General features: G+C 31.7%; 1 protein-coding gene across 4 annotated transcripts in view; it reads left to right on the forward strand.

The window, feature by feature from the left end:
• The window catches only part of LOC148230155 (uncharacterized), a 229535-nt gene that overhangs the window by 58297 nt on the left and 148736 nt on the right, over positions 1-22502 (forward strand). For all 4 annotated transcript variants that reach the window (XM_088196686.1, XM_088196688.1, XM_088196685.1 and 1 more), the window contains exon 8: positions 9298-9462. In XM_088196686.1, coding sequence (XP_088052812.1) covers positions 9298-9462 — 165 coding nt within the window. The remainder of the gene's footprint in view (positions 1-9297; positions 9463-22502) is intronic.

Raw genomic sequence — 22502 nt, forward strand, 5'->3', positions numbered from 1 at the left:
GACTTGTACCCTTATGTTTATCTTATTTTTGCCATTATATATATGGTTAATATAAAGTCGTCCATTTATTATCCAATATTAATTTATTATCGTATTTATTAAAATATTTTTATAATAAATTTTGAAATATTTTGACGAATGCTTTCAATACGTAGGTAATTTGCATTTATGTTAAATTATTAGGCATTTGTTTTGCTGTCTGCATTAAAGTCGTGACGGACTTCGAAAAAGTCAAAGACGGTGTCTATTCAAGTATTATGTATCAGATCTTATCAAAGCTTGAGCAAAACTGTTGAGCTGATCGTGTTTTGATATGGTCTATAAACTGTCTGTTCTGCTGTATTCAATGTTGACATAGACTAAATTGTCTAGTTATTATTTTTTGTAAAGTATTTAGCATAATTATTTTCTTAATTAAAAAAATGATTTGATCTGATTTATTTCACACACATAACAATTATCTCGGCCACCCCTTCCAATCAACAAATCTCGCCTAACCCGACCCTTCAATTTCCAACCCCCACAACTTCCGCCACAACCCATCAAACTGCCATTTTCTCCAAGTTCATCATCCTCGGCGCATTCATTCTAAACTTTTTCTGCCTCTGTTTTACATCCCTGTGATCTCGGAGCTGCGCCCTAAACGCGCGTGTTTACAACGGTGCAAATGTTTTATGGTGCTTGTGAACTTTCGCATTAACCACCATGCTGAATATCTCATGGCCAAGCCTAATTTTTTTGCAAGCACACACCCCGTCGGGGTCACCAATATTTTATTTTTAACAAAGCGATGACACACAACGGACGTATTTGTATTACATAATGGAAAGGCAGTCCAGTCGCTGCGGCACAATGGTAGAATAGGGAAATTGGAAAGCTCGGAAAAAGGGTTTGACGTTTGCTATACAAGATAACCCTCTTTTGTCGCACATGTGTGATTGTTTGACCCTTTTCACCCCGCATACGTCACAATGGGGGAACGTTATTTTCATAATTGCTACAGAAGCGCAATCAATTTTCCATCTGCTCTCGAGATCAAAGCAGATAGTCGTAAAATCCACATTGACAAGTTGAATCGTCCATCTATCTGTAATATGCACATATATTTATAATATATTATTTTATATATATTTATACCTTTGATAGTGGCCATTGCGACCAATGAACCACATCGATGATACAGTTGCAACACTGACATTTGTTATGATCAATGTGTTTTAATGTTCACACATATCTATTACATGCTCATTACTCAATTATAATCCCCCACGACGATTATATGGCCTGACAAAAATATGAAAATATAGGCGTGACTCCCACCGTTGTTATAATTTACCCCATAACTCACGATTATGGGTAATACGGTTTCTAACCACCCTGTAGACATACATGAAAGCACGCACCTTTACCTGTCGCCACGCAGAGGCTGTATATTATTATATGTTTGTGTTTACAGTGCTTGTCCAATAAAGGGAAGCACGTACTGTTGTTTGTATAGCTTCATTTGTGCTAGATTCGTTCAATCCTTAGAAAAAGGTACTATGCTTTTGATTAAAAGCAACGAAAGCACATTTTAATATTATTCATTTTATATACCCAATATCCTTTTGCCATTTTCCAAATCAAATGGAAAACTTTTGGAATTTTAAAACTTTTAGTAGAAAAATGTTAGTAGACCTAAATTGAGGTGATTATTCTGCTTAAATTATGACGCTTCTATGTTAAAAATCATTTATATAGTTCGAGGCTGAAAATTTTTAATCTAAAATATTTTTATGACTATATTAGTACATAGTAGATATATTATAAAAAGTTAAAACTATTTTTTTTATCTTAACCCTTTCATCGCGACTGATTTTTGCGCGCCATTTCAAAATTTGTTAATACATGGGAGGCACATATTCCTACAGTATTATTTTTTAAATATTATGGTTCAAGAAATTCAAGTGATTTAGAGCATTAAATTATATTAAAGAACCATATTTTTTAGGCTCAAATATTTATGGCACCTATAGGTGCCCATTGAATACTGGCAACTTTCTTGATGACTTCTATAGAAGCCATCCGCAGTAAAAGAGTTAATCTAAAAACGTTTTATTTTCTTAGACCTAAATAATATTATCGAATGTAATTAATCTTAAGATGTATAAGTTTTTAACTCGATTTTTGCTACCAATTGTATATTCCATAGTAAAAATATACGATTTTTTTTTAATACTTTTGGCTATAATAAACTTTTTTTTTAAATAACTTAAACTGTCGCATCTTATGCTTCCACTACACTCTCTGGAAGTTGTCCGAACCGAAGATACGACTTTGACTTCGAGTAAGCCCACACTGTCGCAGATTTCATATGCCCGCGAACTTCGCGGCGTACATGACGTTCGGACGGCGGCTGCTGTCACGTACAGCCGTCATATTTGCGCGCGATCGAAAAAAGTTCCAAATAATCGCAATCTTTAAATTGTCATATTATTAAAATTAACCTACTGATAATTATAAAAGTTTGTGTGGGTACTCATAAATACAATATCAATGAAAACTTTTCGGTCGTAAATATTAAATTTACGCAAAATCTTTGTCGGCTTTTGCAAAATGCCATAAGGCATAAAAAGGATACTTCAGAATACGAACACCACATCTGTGACTATCCTAGAATTTGTCGCCATCGATTCTAAATAAGAATTCGTTATGGTGTGATATTTATAAAACCGATCTAGGAAAATACATAAGGATATTGGAAAATATTTTTTTTAACAAAATCAAGTACCACTAATTATTTTTTAATTATTTAATTTTATATGAAAAAAAATATAATAACGATATCTGTTAGAATAATATACTATCAAAAATATAATTTATCCCTTTTGGTGCCCTAAAATATTCAACGATGTCAGTAAGAGTCTGTTGAAGATCGAGTTTCATAAAAGCATGTTAGCATGTGATATTATTACTTGATCACGTGACCACGATACAGCGCTAGTCATGCGTGTTAACCATAGGACGCCTTCGCGCATACTGAAATTTGCGAACCACCATATCTTTATCTCTCTCACTCTCGTCACTTAACACGCGAGAGAAAGAGCTGCTGAAAGAGACGCAAAAGGGGAAATATCTCACCACTCACGTTCGAAAGAGCTGCTCCGACTTCGGTCCCTTTGACTCGGAAAATATGCCGACAATGTTTGGAAGCGCTCGAAGCGGGCCAAGTCGACTGAATTACCCCCACTTTACCTCTTGTTCTCGGTAGCCTCGGACAACTTCCGAGAGATTTTAGAGCAGGCAGAACCGAACTCGACCGAAGTAACCCACTATATTCTCCGTCCTTGGCCAATTTTGGCCAACTTCCAGAGAGTGTAGTGCAGGCATTATTCAATTGAATTCAAACATAACGATTATTGATGGTCGTTACAAAACTTAAATAGAACATTTATTTTAAAAAAATATTTAGACATTCTAGAGATACGAGAAATATGATTACAAATTATTGTAAAATTGTTTTCAATAAATGTTTTTCATTATTGCACCAAAGCAATTGTAAATCATAGACCATGAAGTGATTTAATTGATTAACTGTAAGATTTGAGGAATCGATTGATTAGAATTATAATTCTAATAAATGTATTTTCTAGATACCCTTAAAAATTAAGACTCGTATGGATTCGAACAGCTTCGAATATGTAATTAAATATTTTAGCATAGCTTCGCAAAGTGCTTCGCAAGTTTCAAGTTTCAACAAGTTTCAGCATAATAATTCACGCGAACAAAATTAATTACGTTCATGAATTTAAACACGCAATTATTAAAGTACTAAGATCTTAGTTATATTATTTTAATAAAATTAAATTGATCCGTTGGCAAATTATAGTATGACTGATTTAATTGAACTACAGCTTTTAAATTATACTCCCCGGCCACTTAGTAGGCCTAGTATAGTGTTTATCCGAGCGTAAACTATAATTAGCGCCTCGTATTTACTTATATGCGATGCATCTTCTTTGGATCGACAAGACTCACTTTGTACATTTCATTTTCCCTATCTACACAATATATATCTATCTATCTCTAGCGTCGTTTGTTTATTCAAGCGCGAGTGGGGATACTTGCGTTCCAGACTTATTTCTCTGGTTATATTTAGCAACCGGTTGCCATTGCCATGGTCTTAAGATCCATTATATATAACGTGTGTCTGTTGATAATCTAATAATTGGCAATTTGACACAATTTAACTTCAATTGAGTACTGATGCCTGGGATCCAAGTTCAATGACGTATTAGTTTTACAGTTTAATATTAAGAAGACATAATATAATAGTCTTATTTATCTAAATGTAGATATTGCAATGTTCAATGAAGCTAACCGAATGCGTGTGTTGAATCCTGTGTCTGTAAAGGTTTAGAGAAGGTTCTGGAGTCTCTAAAATACTTCTTAGCTTTCAGGTTCAAAGTTTATTGCAAAAGGTTTCAAAAAGAGTTTGAGGTCTTCTAATTAAGCTTTTGTTAACTCCAGATTCCAGGTTGTTTGATACACTATAGACACAACCGTGATTACTCAGGTGAATATCGATATTATCAGTGTCTCTATTGACCGTATGGTACGTTATGCTATATGATAATGTCACCATCCTATCCATAACAAAGTTAATTCAATGTTTTATAACGGTATGATGATGAAAAATGTGACGTAGCAAGAAGATGATATTTTGCTTTTAAATATCCGTGTTTTACCCGTTGTTCAAACTAGAACCAAGTGACCTTTTAAATCCTAATTTTTATTTTAATAACGTAAACACAGAGTGACAACATCTGCACATAAAAAATATATGTCCAAACTTAAAGGATTGTTAATGTATTTTTATTTATTGCTATATTATTAGTGGACTTGAGGCGTATTAAGAAATGTCGGGCATCGTGTTTCGTACATTTGAAAATATTAATACATTATGTAAAAATATTTTTTAGAAAAACTTATATTAATCGATTTTTGTAAATCTTATTACATTTGTTATAATTTTATTTTTGATTATTAGAAAATATAATGTCTGGTTTATTTAAAATAAATATTATATAAAGCGTTTTAAAATTCACAATATATATTTTTTTTAATTTTTATTATATTATATAATCTACTAGTTTTAATAGTGCCACACACAAAACGAAATGCATTAAACTTGTTTACAATATCTTACCTCAAATAATAAAGAAATTAGATTATTCTAAAAGTATTATTGCTAAAATTGTTTAATCCATTTAAAAAAAAAATGGTATAATTAAATTTTTTTAATTATATTTTGTGTCATTTTCTATTATATATCATGTTTGTCCTCTGTACTTTTCTTTTAAGATATTTTTGGATATATATATATATATATATATATATATATATATATATATATATATATATATAATTAGTCAAGCTTAGTCAGATCATGCTGGCTAACAAATCTATACTCTATAATTTGAGAGTATTGGTCAAAGTATATTTAAACCGAATTTTGGTCAATAGGAAAGCGCAAAAACAATTATCACTTCTCAGAAGTCAAAAATTCACGTCAAAAGCAATAAAATCGTGTCGGCGCCGTTGCAGTGGGAACGCTCGGTAACGAGCGTTTCCACTGCGACGGCGACGGCACGATTTTATTGCTTTTGACGTGGATTTTTGACTTCTGAGAAGCGATAATTGTTTTTTGCGCTTTCCTATTGGTCAAAATTTGGTTTAGATATGCTTTATTCGATTCTCACTTATTACTATAAAAATCTTAATATGAATGCTAGATAACCAAGCGTTGCCACTGCGACGGTACGATTTTATTGCGTTTGGTGTGGATTCTAAACAGGGATATCATTTAATATGGGGGGGGGGGGAGTAAAAGGAATTTGCACCACCTCTTGAATTTGGACAGAAAAATGCATATTATTTAATAAAATACTATGTTTCTTAATGAAATTTAAATTTAAAAAAAAAACATTACTGACTGACCATTTTTGCTCCTCCCCTTTAGAAAAAGCTGAAATGACGTTATTGTTGAACAATATGCATTTTATTTGCAATACGCATTCGTTATCCTTTGTCATGATTGGTTTCGCTTATAAAGTATCACCCATAGTCAACTCCTGTTTCATTAACTACTTAATGTTTTAAATATTTTTCAAAAGTTGTTCAAAAAACCGATAATTATTTCTTCTTATTTTTTAAACGAAATAAATTTTGATTATTTAAAAAAAATGCATTTACGGAGCTACATCAATAAAAAAGTAAAAACTTTCTTACTCACAAATAATAATTCAATACTAGTATCCTAAATAATAATTGAATACAAGTTTTAAACGCAATTTTTTACTTGAAAAATATTAGCTTAAAATTAATTTATTGTTTAATTTTTAGGACGGAACAGCGTAGTCCGTAGCGTTTCAGACTAGTAAAAATAAGTCTGCGGGTTCGAGCCCCGGCAGCGGCACTTGAATGTTTATTTATAAAAAATGCGCTATTATTAAAAAATCGGCCCCAGCTGCAGTGAAATCTATTGATTATGATTTATAATTAATAATATACATGTCACCGATTCCCAGACTTTTAGTCTGGTGGTTAACTTAGTTGGCACAGATTTGTCAACAGAGGATTTAATAAAAATAAATATATAAATATATTATATATTTGTTTTTATGGAAGATAAAAAAACCAATAGCCTAAAACTTGGATTATTACGAATAAAATATATACTCTGTATCCTAATTTAATAATTAATCATTAAAACGATTTTGTTAAGCACAGTTGTAAGTTGTAAGCACAAGGATCGAGAGTAAAAAGGACGATATCAAAATGTTGAACCTGTGAATCTAATATGAAAAAAGTGAAATTCAAAATAAACACTTTTTTTTATTTATTTTACGCCTGACGCAATTACAGTTTAGAGCAGCATATAATTTCACTAGCACCTGTCAGTGAAATTATATTTTCACTAGTATAAATATATATCTACCGGTAAAAATGTATTCCTATAAATTTTTACTAAAATCCCAGTGGATGTAAACCAACCCGTTACGACGGTATAAACCAGTCAACGTATACAAGTAAAAGGTGAGACATCAGAACCTATATTTTATGAATTATGAAATACTAAAAATCTTGATGGTTACCCTGTCTCATGCGATTATCGTGGTAGAAATTTTATTATATTTTTTTTGAATATCTATAACTTATTTAATACTATTACATATTTTATCCCACCAAAGCCCTCCACCTGGAAAACCATCATAAACGACCCCTATTTTTCGTCTTATCTATCCGTGTTCATCCGAACCGCACCCTTCCGGGATGTCCCAGTGCGGCCATAATGTAAATATCACCTCAAGATCCTCACGTGTCACGTGGGCGAATCCAAGAAAATGTCTCAATACACCACAAGTGATAAATCTCGTATCCACTCTTCCGATATGGTAATATCAAGTCTAGCTATCTCGTCCAGGTGTGTCTCCATCGCACTAAGCTTAATTGCTTGTTTACATTTTCCATAACGAGTGGCAATCGCAAATTATCATATTAACGTCATGTTACATCCCTTGTTTTTTGTTCGTAAATTTATTAAATCTAAATAATGTACCCCCTCACAAAAAATATAAAGTTTGAGACTTTCATTGGTTAGAGTGTTTTTTTTTTTGCATGGTAATGTTTAAAGAGGGAGGCGAGTCTGAGAATTTTAGCTGTAAAATATTTTAATTAAGGGGAAAATGGAAAACTGAGCTTTGTTTCAAAAGGGAAATTTAAGGGAAAGCAGAGATGGTTTATTAAGCTCTCACTCGAGTGTTGTAATGGAATTTGTCGTAGGTATTCGAAGGCGATAATTTCAAAGCGTTTTGTAAATATAATAAATTAAATTCGTCAAATGATCAAATAAAATATCTAGATGATATAATTAATTTTTTTTTATATATATATCTAAAACATACTATATTATTAAATATTGAACGCCTCTGACTGACCTTGTCTAAATATCGCTGCGTGGCCAATATATAGCTACATATAGTTACATAGTACAATAATCCATTATATTTATGAAAATAATATAATAACTTTTCAAGGAAAAGTTATTTTTCACTACTTGTATTATATATATTTATTTATAAATGGCAGTTGTTGAATGTCTAATTGAAATTGTTTTCTAGACATTTATTTAATATAAATAACCAGATATAAATAAATGTAAATAAAAATAGCAATATTGCCAATGACGAAGAACACGTGAGCAATCGGAATGTATGCGGATAGTCGTTTTAAATTTTGTAGATTTGGATTTTTTGAACAATTTACTTTTAGAGGTGGGCGAGTGTGAGAGATATAAAATCTGCTCTCTCGGCCTTCTATGAGATGCTTTATTGTGCATTCGATTAGTACTTTAGAGTGTTTAACGTGACATATTCTATATGGTTTTCTGCTGAAATAATTTTATTACTAAGAATAAAGAGTCTGCTCTTGAAAAAATAATGATTAAGAACGCGTGTTGATTGATGATTTTCTTTGCAATAATTACAATAGTTGCCAAAAATATTGTATAAATGCATTCGATCTCCTGATTTTGATTCTCTATGGAGATGGGCCTCCGTTAAAATAAATAAAAATACCAATGTATACTTTTACTTTAATTAAGTCGATCAAATATAATATCTAATTTGTAAAATGTCTGACATATCGCGTGATGGAATAGGCACCAAAAAAATAAACTTTCATACAATCCAATCGAGTCATTTCAACTTAGATAAAACGATAAGAGTCTCACGTTAATAACAACTAATGGCACAATTGTCACGATCTACAATTGCAATAATTACTCACAGAAAATGTTAACTTTCCTATGGTGCTCTATAGATATACCATACCATAGCGCGAGTCGAATGACGTCCGAGATTTTATCTCCATTTCCATTGTAATTACTCGGCGATGGGACCTACGAATCTATAAATATTTATTAAGCAAAATCAAAGGGGAAGAATACCAAACTGACACTTAATTATTCACCTCCTTGCATTTGAATAAGAGTCTGAATCTGAAAGTATTATATTAGACGGCCAAAAAAGTTCATGCTGTGTTTGATGAATGATGAATTAGTGACTTTAGACACTCTTTGTGTCTAAGTAATGTGTCAGATACTGCTGTATAATATAATTATTAATAAATAATTGTAAAGATGTGCAAATTTGTTTCCCATGTTTTATAAATACATATGTTTAATGTTTATAGATTCAGATGCCAATTTTTTTATTTATAGTGTTTAAAACTAACTTTTTTTTATGATTGTTTCAGGTGACGTAGCTCTAAAGCCATGTGTTACTTCCGAGCCAGAATTCATAGATGTATCATTAGATGGCTCTGAAGACTTTATGGTGATCGCTAGCGATGGCCTTTGGGATTTTGTACCAGATCGTATGATCGTTGAAGAAATCTACCAATTCGCGATGAACAAACCAGGTATGTTGCTTTTTTAAAAATATATATCCTACTTAAAAAAAATTGTCATAGACACCACAAATAATATACAAACATTAGCAAAGAGCAAATCATTACGACCGTTTCGTTTGCTCTGTATGAGAGCGATTTTTTATAAATAACCTAAAATAAATATTTTTTTCTAAAAAAAACTTCGTTATAGGGGACTAGGCGCCTATACAAAATTTGAGGTTAGGTTCTTTCAACTGTATTTTGTGTATTTAACAAAATCAGCAAATCAAACTTTTTTCCTATTTTTATGTATTAAATGATACTGGAATTTAATAGCGTCTGTCACAGAATACGTCTAGCGAAATCAAGTGATAAACAGTAACAAAAACTACGCTATATAAGTTTCAAGACAACGTTGCTCTTCTTGAAGAGCAACGTTATCTCGAAACTCTCATGAATATAAAAATATTGGCCATTTATTGCTACTTATGTCATATAGGTACATCTATTTTTAAAATACGATAAAATTATGGTTGTAATGACTAGACAGGTAGAAGCTATAACAATATTATTTGCAATATACAATTATTGGATATCCTGAAAACCGTACTCGTTTCGCCGCCATCATCTATTCTCCCCAACTAGTTAATTCAAGTCACGCAAGGACGAAGAAAAGTCCCCTTTCGCCCTCTGCATTCTTACCCTCCATCTAGGCTCACCTGATGATGGAAAACTCCCTGCGATGTGTTATTTTGCCGCAGAACTTTCAGTTTTAACCGTAAAAACACACATAGTAGATAATCTATCTGACTTTATGGCCTTTTCTATCTAAATTGCTGATAAATCATATATTTGCTTCGTGGAAGTCTGAGATAAGGCTTTTGAGTATTTGATAAAAGCATTTTTATAATGGCAATATCCTGTTGTATTGTTTTATGCAATAATTAATGACAAATGTATGATAAAAACAATTTTGGAGTATCGGCAATGTGCCATTAATATTATTTATCTTGAAAATCCATGGTTTAACAGTAAGATGGTTATTTATAAAAAAATCTATTTATTTTGGGACGCCCTGAATATTGAGTTCAAGTTAACTAAATGACGGAAACCTTCTTTAAAAATCAACAATAATAGATAAATATTAATTTGCAACTGATTTCAAATCTCTCAATAATTATTTCCCATGAAATCATTTTTTTTTATGTTTTGTGTTTAAAATAATTGATAGTCTGAACCGCTATCCTTTTTTAAAAAATAAAAAAGTTTTTTTTAATTGCTAAGTAAAAATATCTAGAGAAAAATAAAGAGGTCAAAAATGTTTCGTAACAGATTTTAAATATATATGTATATATACATAAAAAAAATTAACCACTTTTATGTATAAAAACCTTCATAATTATTGTGGCTTTGCCGGACGGAATTTTATTAGTTGTATCTAAAAACTGGAATCATTAAACTTTGATATTACTATATAGAAGTAATATAAGAGAAAGTCATATGGAAAAAAAATATATTTTAAAATGTTCTGTTTATATATTTTTGGATATAATCGCTAAAATTTATATAAAATACTACTAGGCTAATTTAGTCGCGTGATATGTTCATCACAAATTACTGCATAACTACGTTTAATGTGCTCACATAATTATGATATTTCTTTTTCATTTAATTTTAGCGGAAAAATTAGTAATTTCAATGAGGGATAGTAATGGGTATAAATAGTTCATACAGTTTCTACTTTGATCAAAAATGTTTCAATTTAACCAACAGCCACGTATCATATTAAATCTTATTATTTTACGATAATAATCGATTGGTAGTCTGCCGATTAATATTTGAGTATCACTGCTTTAATTAAAGGACTCATTTTACTATGTGTCATATTTATATTTTCCAAAAGTTGCCACTGTAATGTATAATCTATTAATCATATTTGAGTGTCATATTTTCTTTAGCGTCTTTCTCTTTCTGATATATTCATGGTATCAATTATGCAAAAATCGTATTCTCTACCGTATATTTTTCATGCCCTTCGACAAAACATGCCACATACATACATACATATATATCTACCAGGACGTGCGAATAATATGTACTCGCTCGTATAAAATTACTTCCTGTGCTTTTTGTCGCAAGACCACCATCGCCGTGGCTTCCCCCATGGGTGCACAGAGAGCGAGAGAGGAAAAAAAACATATTTCAACATTCGACATGATCACACACAAAACAATGGGGGTAGAACACAGCCGCTGGATGAAAGGAACTCGTACGTGCCGAAGGGGACGGCAGGAATTAACGTTTGTCAACATACGCGGACCAAAGGGATACGTAAAAGGGCGTGAACATCTACAAAGCGACCACTTACAACTTCATGGTTGAATTTCCGAAAGTTTAATATTATTTTAAATCAACTTCTTAACTCGTATAGTTAGTGTTTCAGATTTACTGACATTTTTCATCTCTTCAGAAAATAAATTTTACACTTATTAATATTTCTTCACACTTTTAACAAAGAAACAAAGATGCTTTTAAGTTTTGAAGTGTGCTTTTTTGTTTCGTTTAGAGACTAAAATGGTTAAAAGCAGCAGTTGTAAATTATTTTATTGTACTTATTTTTATATTACGCTAATTTTATACAATTTTACAATATAGTATATATTTATTCATTGTATTTTGCATCTATAGTTATAAAATATGAATTATTTTAGTGTCACTATTATCATCTAATTCTCTTAATATAATTTGTAATATATCATCTTCAATGATATTTTTTTATAAAGACACACTTATGAATCAATATGGTTTGTTCAGCTCTACTAATTATTAATACCCTAGTGTCCCTCAGGTCACCCAACAAATAAATAGTGTCAAATTGGTTGCAGTTAAGCGTAGATTGGAAGATATTGCTGTTTGCTGTGCATTCTCCGCACCTTACTATAGGGGCTGAGAACCCAGATGGAAAAGTGCATCCAAGACCGCACCACCCCAGTTTCTACAGTCGTATATTGGTCCTATTCGTTTCTCGGGAGGGGAATAAAATGTCTTGCCATTTCCTGCGATACATATTTAATGAAAACAGTTTTACATACATCTTCATTCGGTGGCGCAAAACCAAGGGACGCTTTTATCGCGCTAAGGGCGAGCTCCCCGTGTGTCCCTCTATAGGTAAAAAGGTGAATTTGATCAAATAAATAAAATTGTAGCATTTTAAAAGTGTCGGAGTGGAAAAAAAGGTACATTGAATTAGAGGTTTAGAGTTCGTTTATTTTGGGGCAACTCTGTTCATTAACGCAGGTTATATAGCTTAAACATTAAGAGAAATCGAATCTCAACAACAATTTAGATACTAGAGCATCCAAATACCCGGTTCTCGGATATTATTCCTTTAATTAACCGGATATCCGGTAATTTTTGTTCACTATTATATACTGACACATCATTTTTATTATAAACTAAAATATTTTATTTTCTGGTTTTTCTCAAATAGTATTTAATTATAAAAATTAAAAAATGTTTGAACATAAAATTAAAACAGATGTTAATATTTTATTTAACCGCTTTTGCTTTTAAACGAGATAAACTAGAGCTCGGCGCATGTTCCGATTCGCACCAACCCGAGTGACGCTCGCGCTTTTTTACAGAATGAAAACCCTGGAGGTGTGACTTTGTAGCCAGTGAGACACAGCTGGAATCTAGATAAGTTTTATTAGATTGTATTAACATATGTTGCGACAAACTATTTTGGCCGAGTTCGTTATTCTCCGAGTAATGGTGGAAAAGCTGGCGGAGGGATGATGTCAGTGGGCGATTCTCAGAGTTCTGATTGGTGTGGCAGCGATAGTATATTCTCCGAGCGGTGGTGGAAAAGCTGGCGGTGGAATGTGTGCGTCCATGATCGTATGTTGTCCGTGGCTACTAGAGTCTCCAATTCGAGTAATCGAGTACTCGATACTCGAGTATACTTGTCTATTTTTCAAGTACTTGATAATCGAGTATTTTGAAAATTACTCGATTAATACTCGAAATTAAAAAAATTTGAAATATTTCAGAAACAAAAATTATTTTAACTCGGTTTGGTAAAGGTTAACGTCTTGCTTTTATTTGGCGTTTATGCCCGAAGTCCCGAGTTAGAGCGGTTACTATCAGGTATAATTTTTTCATAGTTCCATAGTTGCATAGTTCCGGTCGTCGGCTATGTTAGTGGGTACGACGGAGAAATTTCTTTTGTGTTTTCTGTTTGACAGTCCCGACTTATCTAATTTATGGCAATGAACAATATGAAATATCAACAAAAAAAAATTTTAGGTTTTATGACTATGCAGTTGTAGCGTAAAGTGTTGTCAATTGTTTATACTGATCCCTCAGCTTAAAATAGAAATCAAAACAATTGTGTGTTTTAAAGGCATTTAAAGTAAAGTCAGTTTTTTGCGAACCGTTTAGCTCTAGAGTGAAAGGGATTCACCCAAATACATCTTCGAAGGATATAGATTTAAATTCTTCGCATTAATCAGAAGGAGTAGAATATTGTATATTGGTAAGAAAAAAAATCTATTCAAGAAGAATTACAAAATGCTATTTTGTCAATAGTCGAAGGAAATAAGAGAAAAGCAGAGAAGGGAATGAAAGAAGAGAACATAAAAAGAGAGTTCAAAAAATTTTATATCTATAAAAAGCGAACAGATATAAATTAGAATCCTTATCCAACGCGTTAATGACAATAAGACCAACATCAACAGCAACGGAAAGGGTTTTTTCCATAACGGGAATAATAAAACCAAAGGTTAGCAGTAATATTAAATTCGAGACACTTTTTGCATTATTGTTTTTAAAAAGTATGTTCGTGAAGTTAAAATAATTGTAAAAATTAACATACTAAGTATTTTATTAATTTATTTATATGTGCACGAATTTGAATAATAGCTATTTTGCTACAATTGGTAAATACTCGAAAGTACTCGAGTACTCGAGTATTTTAAAATTTTAATATTCGATACTCGAGTAGTTGATGGTTCGAGTAATTGGAGACTCTAGTGGCTACCTCCACCTGCCCCCCCTCCCCTCCATATTTCGTCACTGTTTTTGTGTAAGATTGGATGTTAGAGACCGCGAAAAGTGATTAGAGTACCAAGACTGATCTCACAACTTTTTAAAATGTAATCGAGAATCCAATCAGGTCCAAAATTTGTTTATTGCCATCTTAAAAAAATATATAGATTATGTTCATAGATATTTATATCTAACAACATACGATTTTATTCGCAAATAAATAGCTTGCAATTTTCGCTAGTACGTGCGATAAGTGAATTAGGGAATGGTCCGGCTAATTTTACGACCCCTGCAATTCGCTCACATTTCCGGCCAGCGCCCCTGAATCCATTTCCTATGGATGCGACCGTGTGACGTACCATTGCCCAAGCAGCCCTTAACCTAAGGTCCATGACCTTTACTTTTATGTCTTTCGCATATCCCCAACGCAGGTGTGGTGCATTTTCTATTTATTTTCATGTAGGTATATAACAATTTGCCATTTTTATGTGAAACAACCTTTAGCGGATACATGTGAAAAGCCAAGAAGAAAGAATGAAATTACTCTGTACATTTTATTTGGTTTTTAAATATAGCAGTGTGATAAAAAAATATTTTGCGCTTTTTATGTTTTGCAAAATATTTACTCTTATATTTCATATTTATACCGTTAATGGCCATAACAATAGTCGATAAAAAAAGCACTTTTTAATTGCAGAAATTACATAAATTACTCATATTTCTGAGTTCATATTTTGCAACTGTGGATTTTTTCAATTATAATAATACATATTATGTTTAATTTCAAGTCCGTCTAAATTTATTATAGTATTTTTTTATATAAAGAGGTATAATTTAAATTATTTATTAAATTTGTAACAGATAATGCTTAACCCTTTCCGGTCCACAAAAAAAAAAAAAATTTTCTACCAGGTCCACAAAAGATTTAGAGAATTACAGGGTAAAACACAATACATCTAGTTTTTTTTTTTAATAAAACTATATTTATGTTTACAATTTTTTTTTTTGAAGGTAAGGATAATGCTCTAATTATTACATTTTATACACATCCAAAGTATGATATCGGTGAAAACATTCACCGATGCAAAGGGCGGGCTTTCTCTCACAAGTTACACAAATGTGTCGCGTTTCTTTCCTACTCCCAGGATTTTTTTTGTTGCAGCATACCAGGCAATCTTTATGCTTCCCTTGAAGGTTGAGGTATAAGAAATGACCCTTTTTGTCCAGTCTTTGCTCCCTATCGCCTAAATATAAAATCAGGAACTAATAATATTGATCGAAATTCGGAATCGTTATCACTGCTGCTCAAGACTCTGTAGACTCGTGGTGTTGTACGACTATTTATTTCTTTACTAGAATTAGAACTCCAAGCACTCGGGGGAAACAGATGGTCCAGGATCAGTTATAGATAATCTTCTTCTTCGGTTTTGTTTGTTTTATTACCCCATAAACGTCTTCATTTTCACTTTCAACAAATAGTTCAGTCACTGTTCACTTCATTCATATATTCTTCACTTCTTTCAATGTTATCGCGTTATTTTTTGGAATTCTAGTCATTTTTGAGGGGTTCGAATTATTAAAATAATAATACAATTATAAGTATCGGTAATAATAATTATCAAATTGTTTTCACGTGCATGGGTCGAACGTAACTGATCCGAGTGACGCGTACCGATCTAGCCACTAAAACAAACCTTTTGTATCCGTCTCAGGTAGAAAGTTATACATTCAAATGCTCATAAAAACCATTGAATCCTCATCCCAGTATACCGCTACACTAAATACAAGTGAGAAAAAAATATGTTTGCTTGTATTTTGACAATAAACTGATGAAGAAAAAATGTCGAATGACATTCGACATAGGACTCACTGGAATAAAGTCGATGTCGAATGACATTCGACATAGGACCGGAAAGGGTTAAATTAATTCGTCAAAGTGGTAACTCACCTATATTTACTATTCAATTTTTTTGTGATTATTCGTAATTTTACGAATATATTCCAATATTTTATCGTTTATTATTTGATATATGAATAGTTAAAAAAAAAAAAATATTTGGAAACTCTAAGAAGAGTGGCCAGGTTTCATTGACAACTTCTTGAATCTCTCAGAACCACATACTTCATCAACTATTATAAAATTGGTGGCATCGAACTTCATAGCGATCCTTCAATTTATAACACAATCACATTTTTCTATTACTATTACTTATTCATACATATCCTTGCTTAAACATATATTGATGTACAAAGTTATATAATGAAAACTTTTATCTAAGTCATTTTAACAACGTCACAGTTGCATCTTTTTCTGGTAGAAAAAACTGTTTTGCATAAAAAGTCTTCCACAAAAATCTACTTTTAATTGGCCACTTATAATCTAAAACGATTTCAATAATATTAAATGTATGTCAATATGAGCTCTAAGGGTCGGAATTAATTGCCTGAAAATTTACGTTGCTCACTTAGCGATTAATTCAAGAACCCCTAGGGAGGAACGCGTAAGGGATGATCCGATAATGAATTTCGTATGCAGATTATCTTTTTATTGCTTCTCAGTACCCGTTTTTTTCTTGCCCAAAACCTCGATTGTTTAAGTGACACTTTAATGATAACGTCAAAGCTCCCTTCGCATCAAAAAGCGGGGATCTCCCCCTTTAGCATCCGACGGTGTCAGATGAATCTTATTTTATGAAGACAAATATCATAATTTCCACTCGACGGGTCGGGGGGATGGCCGCCGACCGCTAAATATTCAGAATCACTCCAATAATTGTTAGTGCTTCAAAAAGACAACCCTCCCCCTTGTCTTTCGGGGGTGTGCGGTACGTATGAGGGCGCGTGTGTGTTATTTGAGACCGGCCCCTGTTTGTTCCTCCAAGTGCTCTGGAGCAAGTCTCTCCCCAACCGTCTGGATGCTGTCCCCTCTTCTCCTGTCTGTTTCCTGCATCCGGGGGTTAGGTCGTTATCTAGCCGACAGATCGATAGGGTTTTTTTTCTTTTGCGAGCGAGCTTCATAAGCTGGCCGAAGCTGTTTGCTCAGACGGTTTATTGTGCTTCGAGTTGTTGTGTGCCAACAAACAATCTATCACGACAGATAAGATATATATAAGATACCCTTTGCTGGTTCTATACTATTTACAATATTAACCTTTTCATACATACAATCTCTATAGATTATGTTATTCTTCAATATATTTTGAAGTATTTAACATATATTAATAATGTATAAAAGTTAAATTTATGAATGCGATTTAAAACACAACGAAGCAGAATTTCAGAAGTCATATTACCATGAGAATATAATCATTGAATGGCAATCTCACTACTGTAGAATTCCATTCCATTTATATTACGTTTGTATGTAGATAGCTATGAAATAATACACTTACCATTAATAATACCAATACCAAAACGAGTGCATCGCTTTACACGTTCTGCAAGAGCTGCTACCCCGTTTCTTTTGCTTTTTTGCTTCGATTTGCGACGCCATCTCTACTAGAGAAGTATTTGCATACAAATGGCGTGTAACATCGTGGCCTATATTGTCAGTCTAAAAAGAAGTGTTTTGAAGAGAGTCGTGATGGTTTGCATGTACCCATCTTCTACGCTTCGAACGTCATTAGACGTCGCTAATGTCCGACACGACTTTTTTGTTTCCATCCCGTCTGTTTCTATCGTGAGAATGCAGTTGAAACTGAGAATCCAGATAAGTCTGATGAATTAAAATAAATACTTCATGGTGTACTTCTTCTTATTTTTCATTTAATAATATAATAAATTTCCTGAGCAGTAGAAGTAGATTTAAAAAAATCTAAAGACTGTTTGATTCATACCTTTATCATTCTTATAGAAGTAAAATTCGTTGATATTTGCAGCTGTAGCTGTTGCTTTTATTCTTTAGCTCTTAATCGCGAAAGAAGATATTAGGCATATTAGCCATAAATGAAGCACGTGCAGTACTGAACTTTATATATTTAAAAAAATTCAGGTCAATCTTCTTGCTATACATTTAACGAATCATTTATTGATCATCTCTAAGGATGCTCGACTTTGTTTTGCAGAGCGCGTTTTTTTCTTGGCAGAATTATTTTATAGTTTAAGTGAAAGTGTTTTAAACAAAATAGAATTTGATTTGACTTAAAATATAGTACGCACATCGCCAAGGATGCTCGATAGTTATAAGGAACTGAAATAATTTTTGTGTGATGATGCACATTATTTTAGGCGTGCGTCTCTATATTATATTTTTTTACTTCTGAAAAATTTTCATGCGCATTTGTCATAAGTGTGTATATATTTATATATAATATGAGTTGCGTTAATATTTTGCATTTAGTTATGGAGAGTGCCAAAATGAAAAGTAGGGTAATTTAAAAGATATTATTTTTCATGTATATATATATATATTATATATAAAAAAAGAATGCGATGTATAATATTATTTAAAAGTTTGATAATAATATTCAAATTGTTTAATGATCTGTATCCTGGCGATTACTGCAGTGACACATAAGTCTCTAAAGAATGTGAAACCTTTAAACGTTATGTATAATTATGGATAGTGCTAAAATGAAAAGTCATTTACAAGATTTTAGTTTTCATATTCGTATATGTTAAAAAGTATAGCTCGTGTTTTTTGTTAAATTTTAATATGGTTGTGGTTAGAATGTATGGATGAGAATTTATATTAAAAGGTCAGAATACATCAAAATTTATATTAATTGTTCGGAATTTATATTAAATAGTTGGAATTTATATTGGAATAGTCAGAATTTATATTAAACGGTAATAGTAGGTATAGGTAAACAAGCCAATCGTGCTCTCCGTTGCCGCTTTGTCGTTATTCCCACTTCATTCGTCGCTGTGAATACCTTCGCGTCATACTCACAATTAAATAGATTCGTTGAGAATTATTTATGGGGTTCATTGTTCTCACCAACGCTCGTTCGCTACAGCTCGTTATTCTGACAAAAAATTGATTCTTATTTTTAACCAAAGCTTATTTAAATTCTGACCATTTAATTTGTTGCCAGAAAATAGCGCTTTTTATATGCTACGTAAAGTATGATAATAATATTTAGGCATTCCGATTTCTCGATGATATTCATTTCTCGAGAAATGAGAATTCTCGACTTCACTTTTCAAATTTCTCGAGAATTCTCAAGAATTTTCATAAAGAAAAAAAATTGTAATATAGTATTACAGATACATTATTACACATTATTCTTAAAATAAACGTTTAAAAAACACATGCCATCTAATGTAGAATCAAACATTCCATTCCTTTTTTTTGGTAAAAAAATGTCGACCGTAGAAAAAATTCTCTCGTTTTGTGTTGATGTTGGTTTAATCAACAACAAGGCTTCAAATGACCACTGTAAATTATTTATTTTCTTGCCTACTTTTTAAAATATTTTGATTTCTTTCTCCATTAATTCGTAAAACGTTGGTTTTTTTTACACTAATCTCTGTAGGGCTGAATTTTTTTTATTTTAATTTCTTTAATGGTCTTTAATGATTTAATGGGGTCGTTAGACTCCTTTGAATTCATCGAGACATCAAATAATCTGCGAATAATTTATTTTTGAATTTTACATATTTATGCTTTTGATAAAAAGCTAAGGAAGTCTATCTTATTTTGACTGGTGAAAGATTCTGGATTTTTCAAATATTTCATTATTGACATCAATGTCTGGATTCTTCTCTTTAATTGCCCGTTGAAATTTCGAGCTTAACTCAGAATTGATATTTTCTAATTTGTATAACAATAATTTTAAAGCCCTTTCGGCTGTCAATAAAAATCGTGAAACAATTGTCAATAGCAGTTGTTGCTACTTTACATAATCAATATAAAAAAAACCTTTTAGGATAATCGAAAAAGAAAACTAGCTTTAAATCGTTTTGCATTCTGCCGATTATCATGCGTAATTTATTCTTATCGGAGCGGGTTTTTAGATCACCAAAGCAAAGATAAAGCCGCCGGTCGGTTAGAGCAATAGAAATCGCAAAAAAATATTGATCATTCAAATACTTTCGATCTTAAAAATTTGTGAACAATTTTTTGTCATTCCTAGAAGTATACATAGGCATTAACTCGCCTTTGCTTATACAGAAATATAAAAAAGGCAATAGTTGTAATCGTACAAATTTAATTTTATGTATTAAAATATGCTTTTTTTTAAATGAGAATTCTCGATTTTACAATTTTTTTGAGAAATTTTTGAGAAGAAACACTAATAATATTCTTAATGTTCAATGAAATAAATATGAATAAAATATTGGGTGTAGTTATAATTCATTTTCAATATATTATTATTATTAATGTGTTAAAAAAATAATGCTATGTATAATATCACGTAAAAGTTTGCTATTGATATTCGAGATGTTTATTGATCTGTATCCAGGCGATTAGTGCTGTGACACCTGTGCCCGGAAAAAGTGGGTGCAAAATGTTCGGTTTTAAATATATTGAACTCGTTTCTAATTTTTTATTACAATTTATGTAAACCACTCGAGTAAAGTGCATCAACATATTTTGTAAATAAATGATTTAGTCGTTAAAAATGTGTTCAACTTTTAATTTAATATATGATAATAAATTAATAAAAATCATAAATTTGCACATTGGTTCAAATTCACGTTCAATAATTATATACTATGGTAGTCAATAATATAAACCCAACTAGACAATATGTAAAATAATAAATCAATATCAAAGATTATAATGTTTTGAATAATATTAAAAATAAACATGCAAAAATTAAGTTAATAAGACTTAGCCAACACTTTCTTAAAACAATTGCTTTTTTGACTAGAATTTTTAGCGCTTTTTGCCTCAGGATTTATAAGGTAATCCAAAAATTTTCCTCTAATAAAATCCTTTATTTTTAACAAGTTAGTTTTTTTCACAAGGATTAAAATCTCATGGAACCTAGTGTAAAAATTATAACTACTGATTATTATATAATTATAATTCGGATCGATTTTCACAGATTATATTTTCCTAGATTGCCCCAATCTCACTAATGAATATATAATAAGAAGTCTATTGTAGAAGGCTCTGAAAACATTGATTACATTTATTGTATTATTTTTGTCTGCTAAATTTCAAATGTAATGTGAAGGATAATATTTATAATTTATCTATGTAACTATTTTACTATTCGTAAATTGAATTATGACAAAATTGAATGAGCAAAAGTAGACCTGGAAATCGCTGTAATTATCACGCAAATTTTACGCCTTATCTACTGCAAATCAACAAAATATATTGCTAAATTTATCAACGCTTGCCAATATTGCATCAAGTGTGCTAACGTTTGACAAGGAGATTGTGATTCACGCATGCGAATCGCAGGATTATACAAAATAGCTGCACTATCGATCCTGTCAACTCGTGCACAACGCAGCGCAGTATAGCGGCCATAATATATAATTCGATTTGATTTAGGTATTCGAAACGATAGGTCCTGTACAGAGCAGAAATACACCAACGCTAGATTGGAATATAAAACGAATGTCCCACGCCATGCGGAGAAACCTAAATTATCCATGAATACCGGTCATTGTGTCTGTTTTGACTAGAGGGCACCTCCCTAAGGATGTAACGATGAAAAACAAAGACGCGTCTATTCAACGGTTGTTTTGTTTTAGTATTATTTTTTAGATAAAAAGCGTTGGTATAAAAGCCAACAGTAATGCGGTGGTTATTCATAGCTTTCTTTTACGATGCTGTAAAATTTTAAGCATTCAAATCTGCGATGTAGAAACTTTTCAGCGCGTGCATTCGATTATGTTTTATTAAAGCCAACTATAATAACGGTATGCTGTAGTGTAACAGCTTGAATAGTATGTATGTATATACTATTTACCGCTCTTCAACTTTATCTTCTATACACTGTTGTCTACTAGTTGTTTCATTAGCTCTTTGGATAATATTGCGAGTCATATACAGTAGCGTACAAAAAGACGTATTACTAAGAATTCAATCATAATTATAATTTAATAATAGTAATAGG

This window comes from Plectrocnemia conspersa, unplaced genomic scaffold, assembly GCF_051122295.1.
Source record: "Plectrocnemia conspersa isolate PC_06_02 unplaced genomic scaffold, ASM5112229v1 ptg000011l, whole genome shotgun sequence".
Lineage (NCBI taxonomy): Eukaryota > Metazoa > Arthropoda > Insecta > Trichoptera > Polycentropodidae > Plectrocnemia > Plectrocnemia conspersa.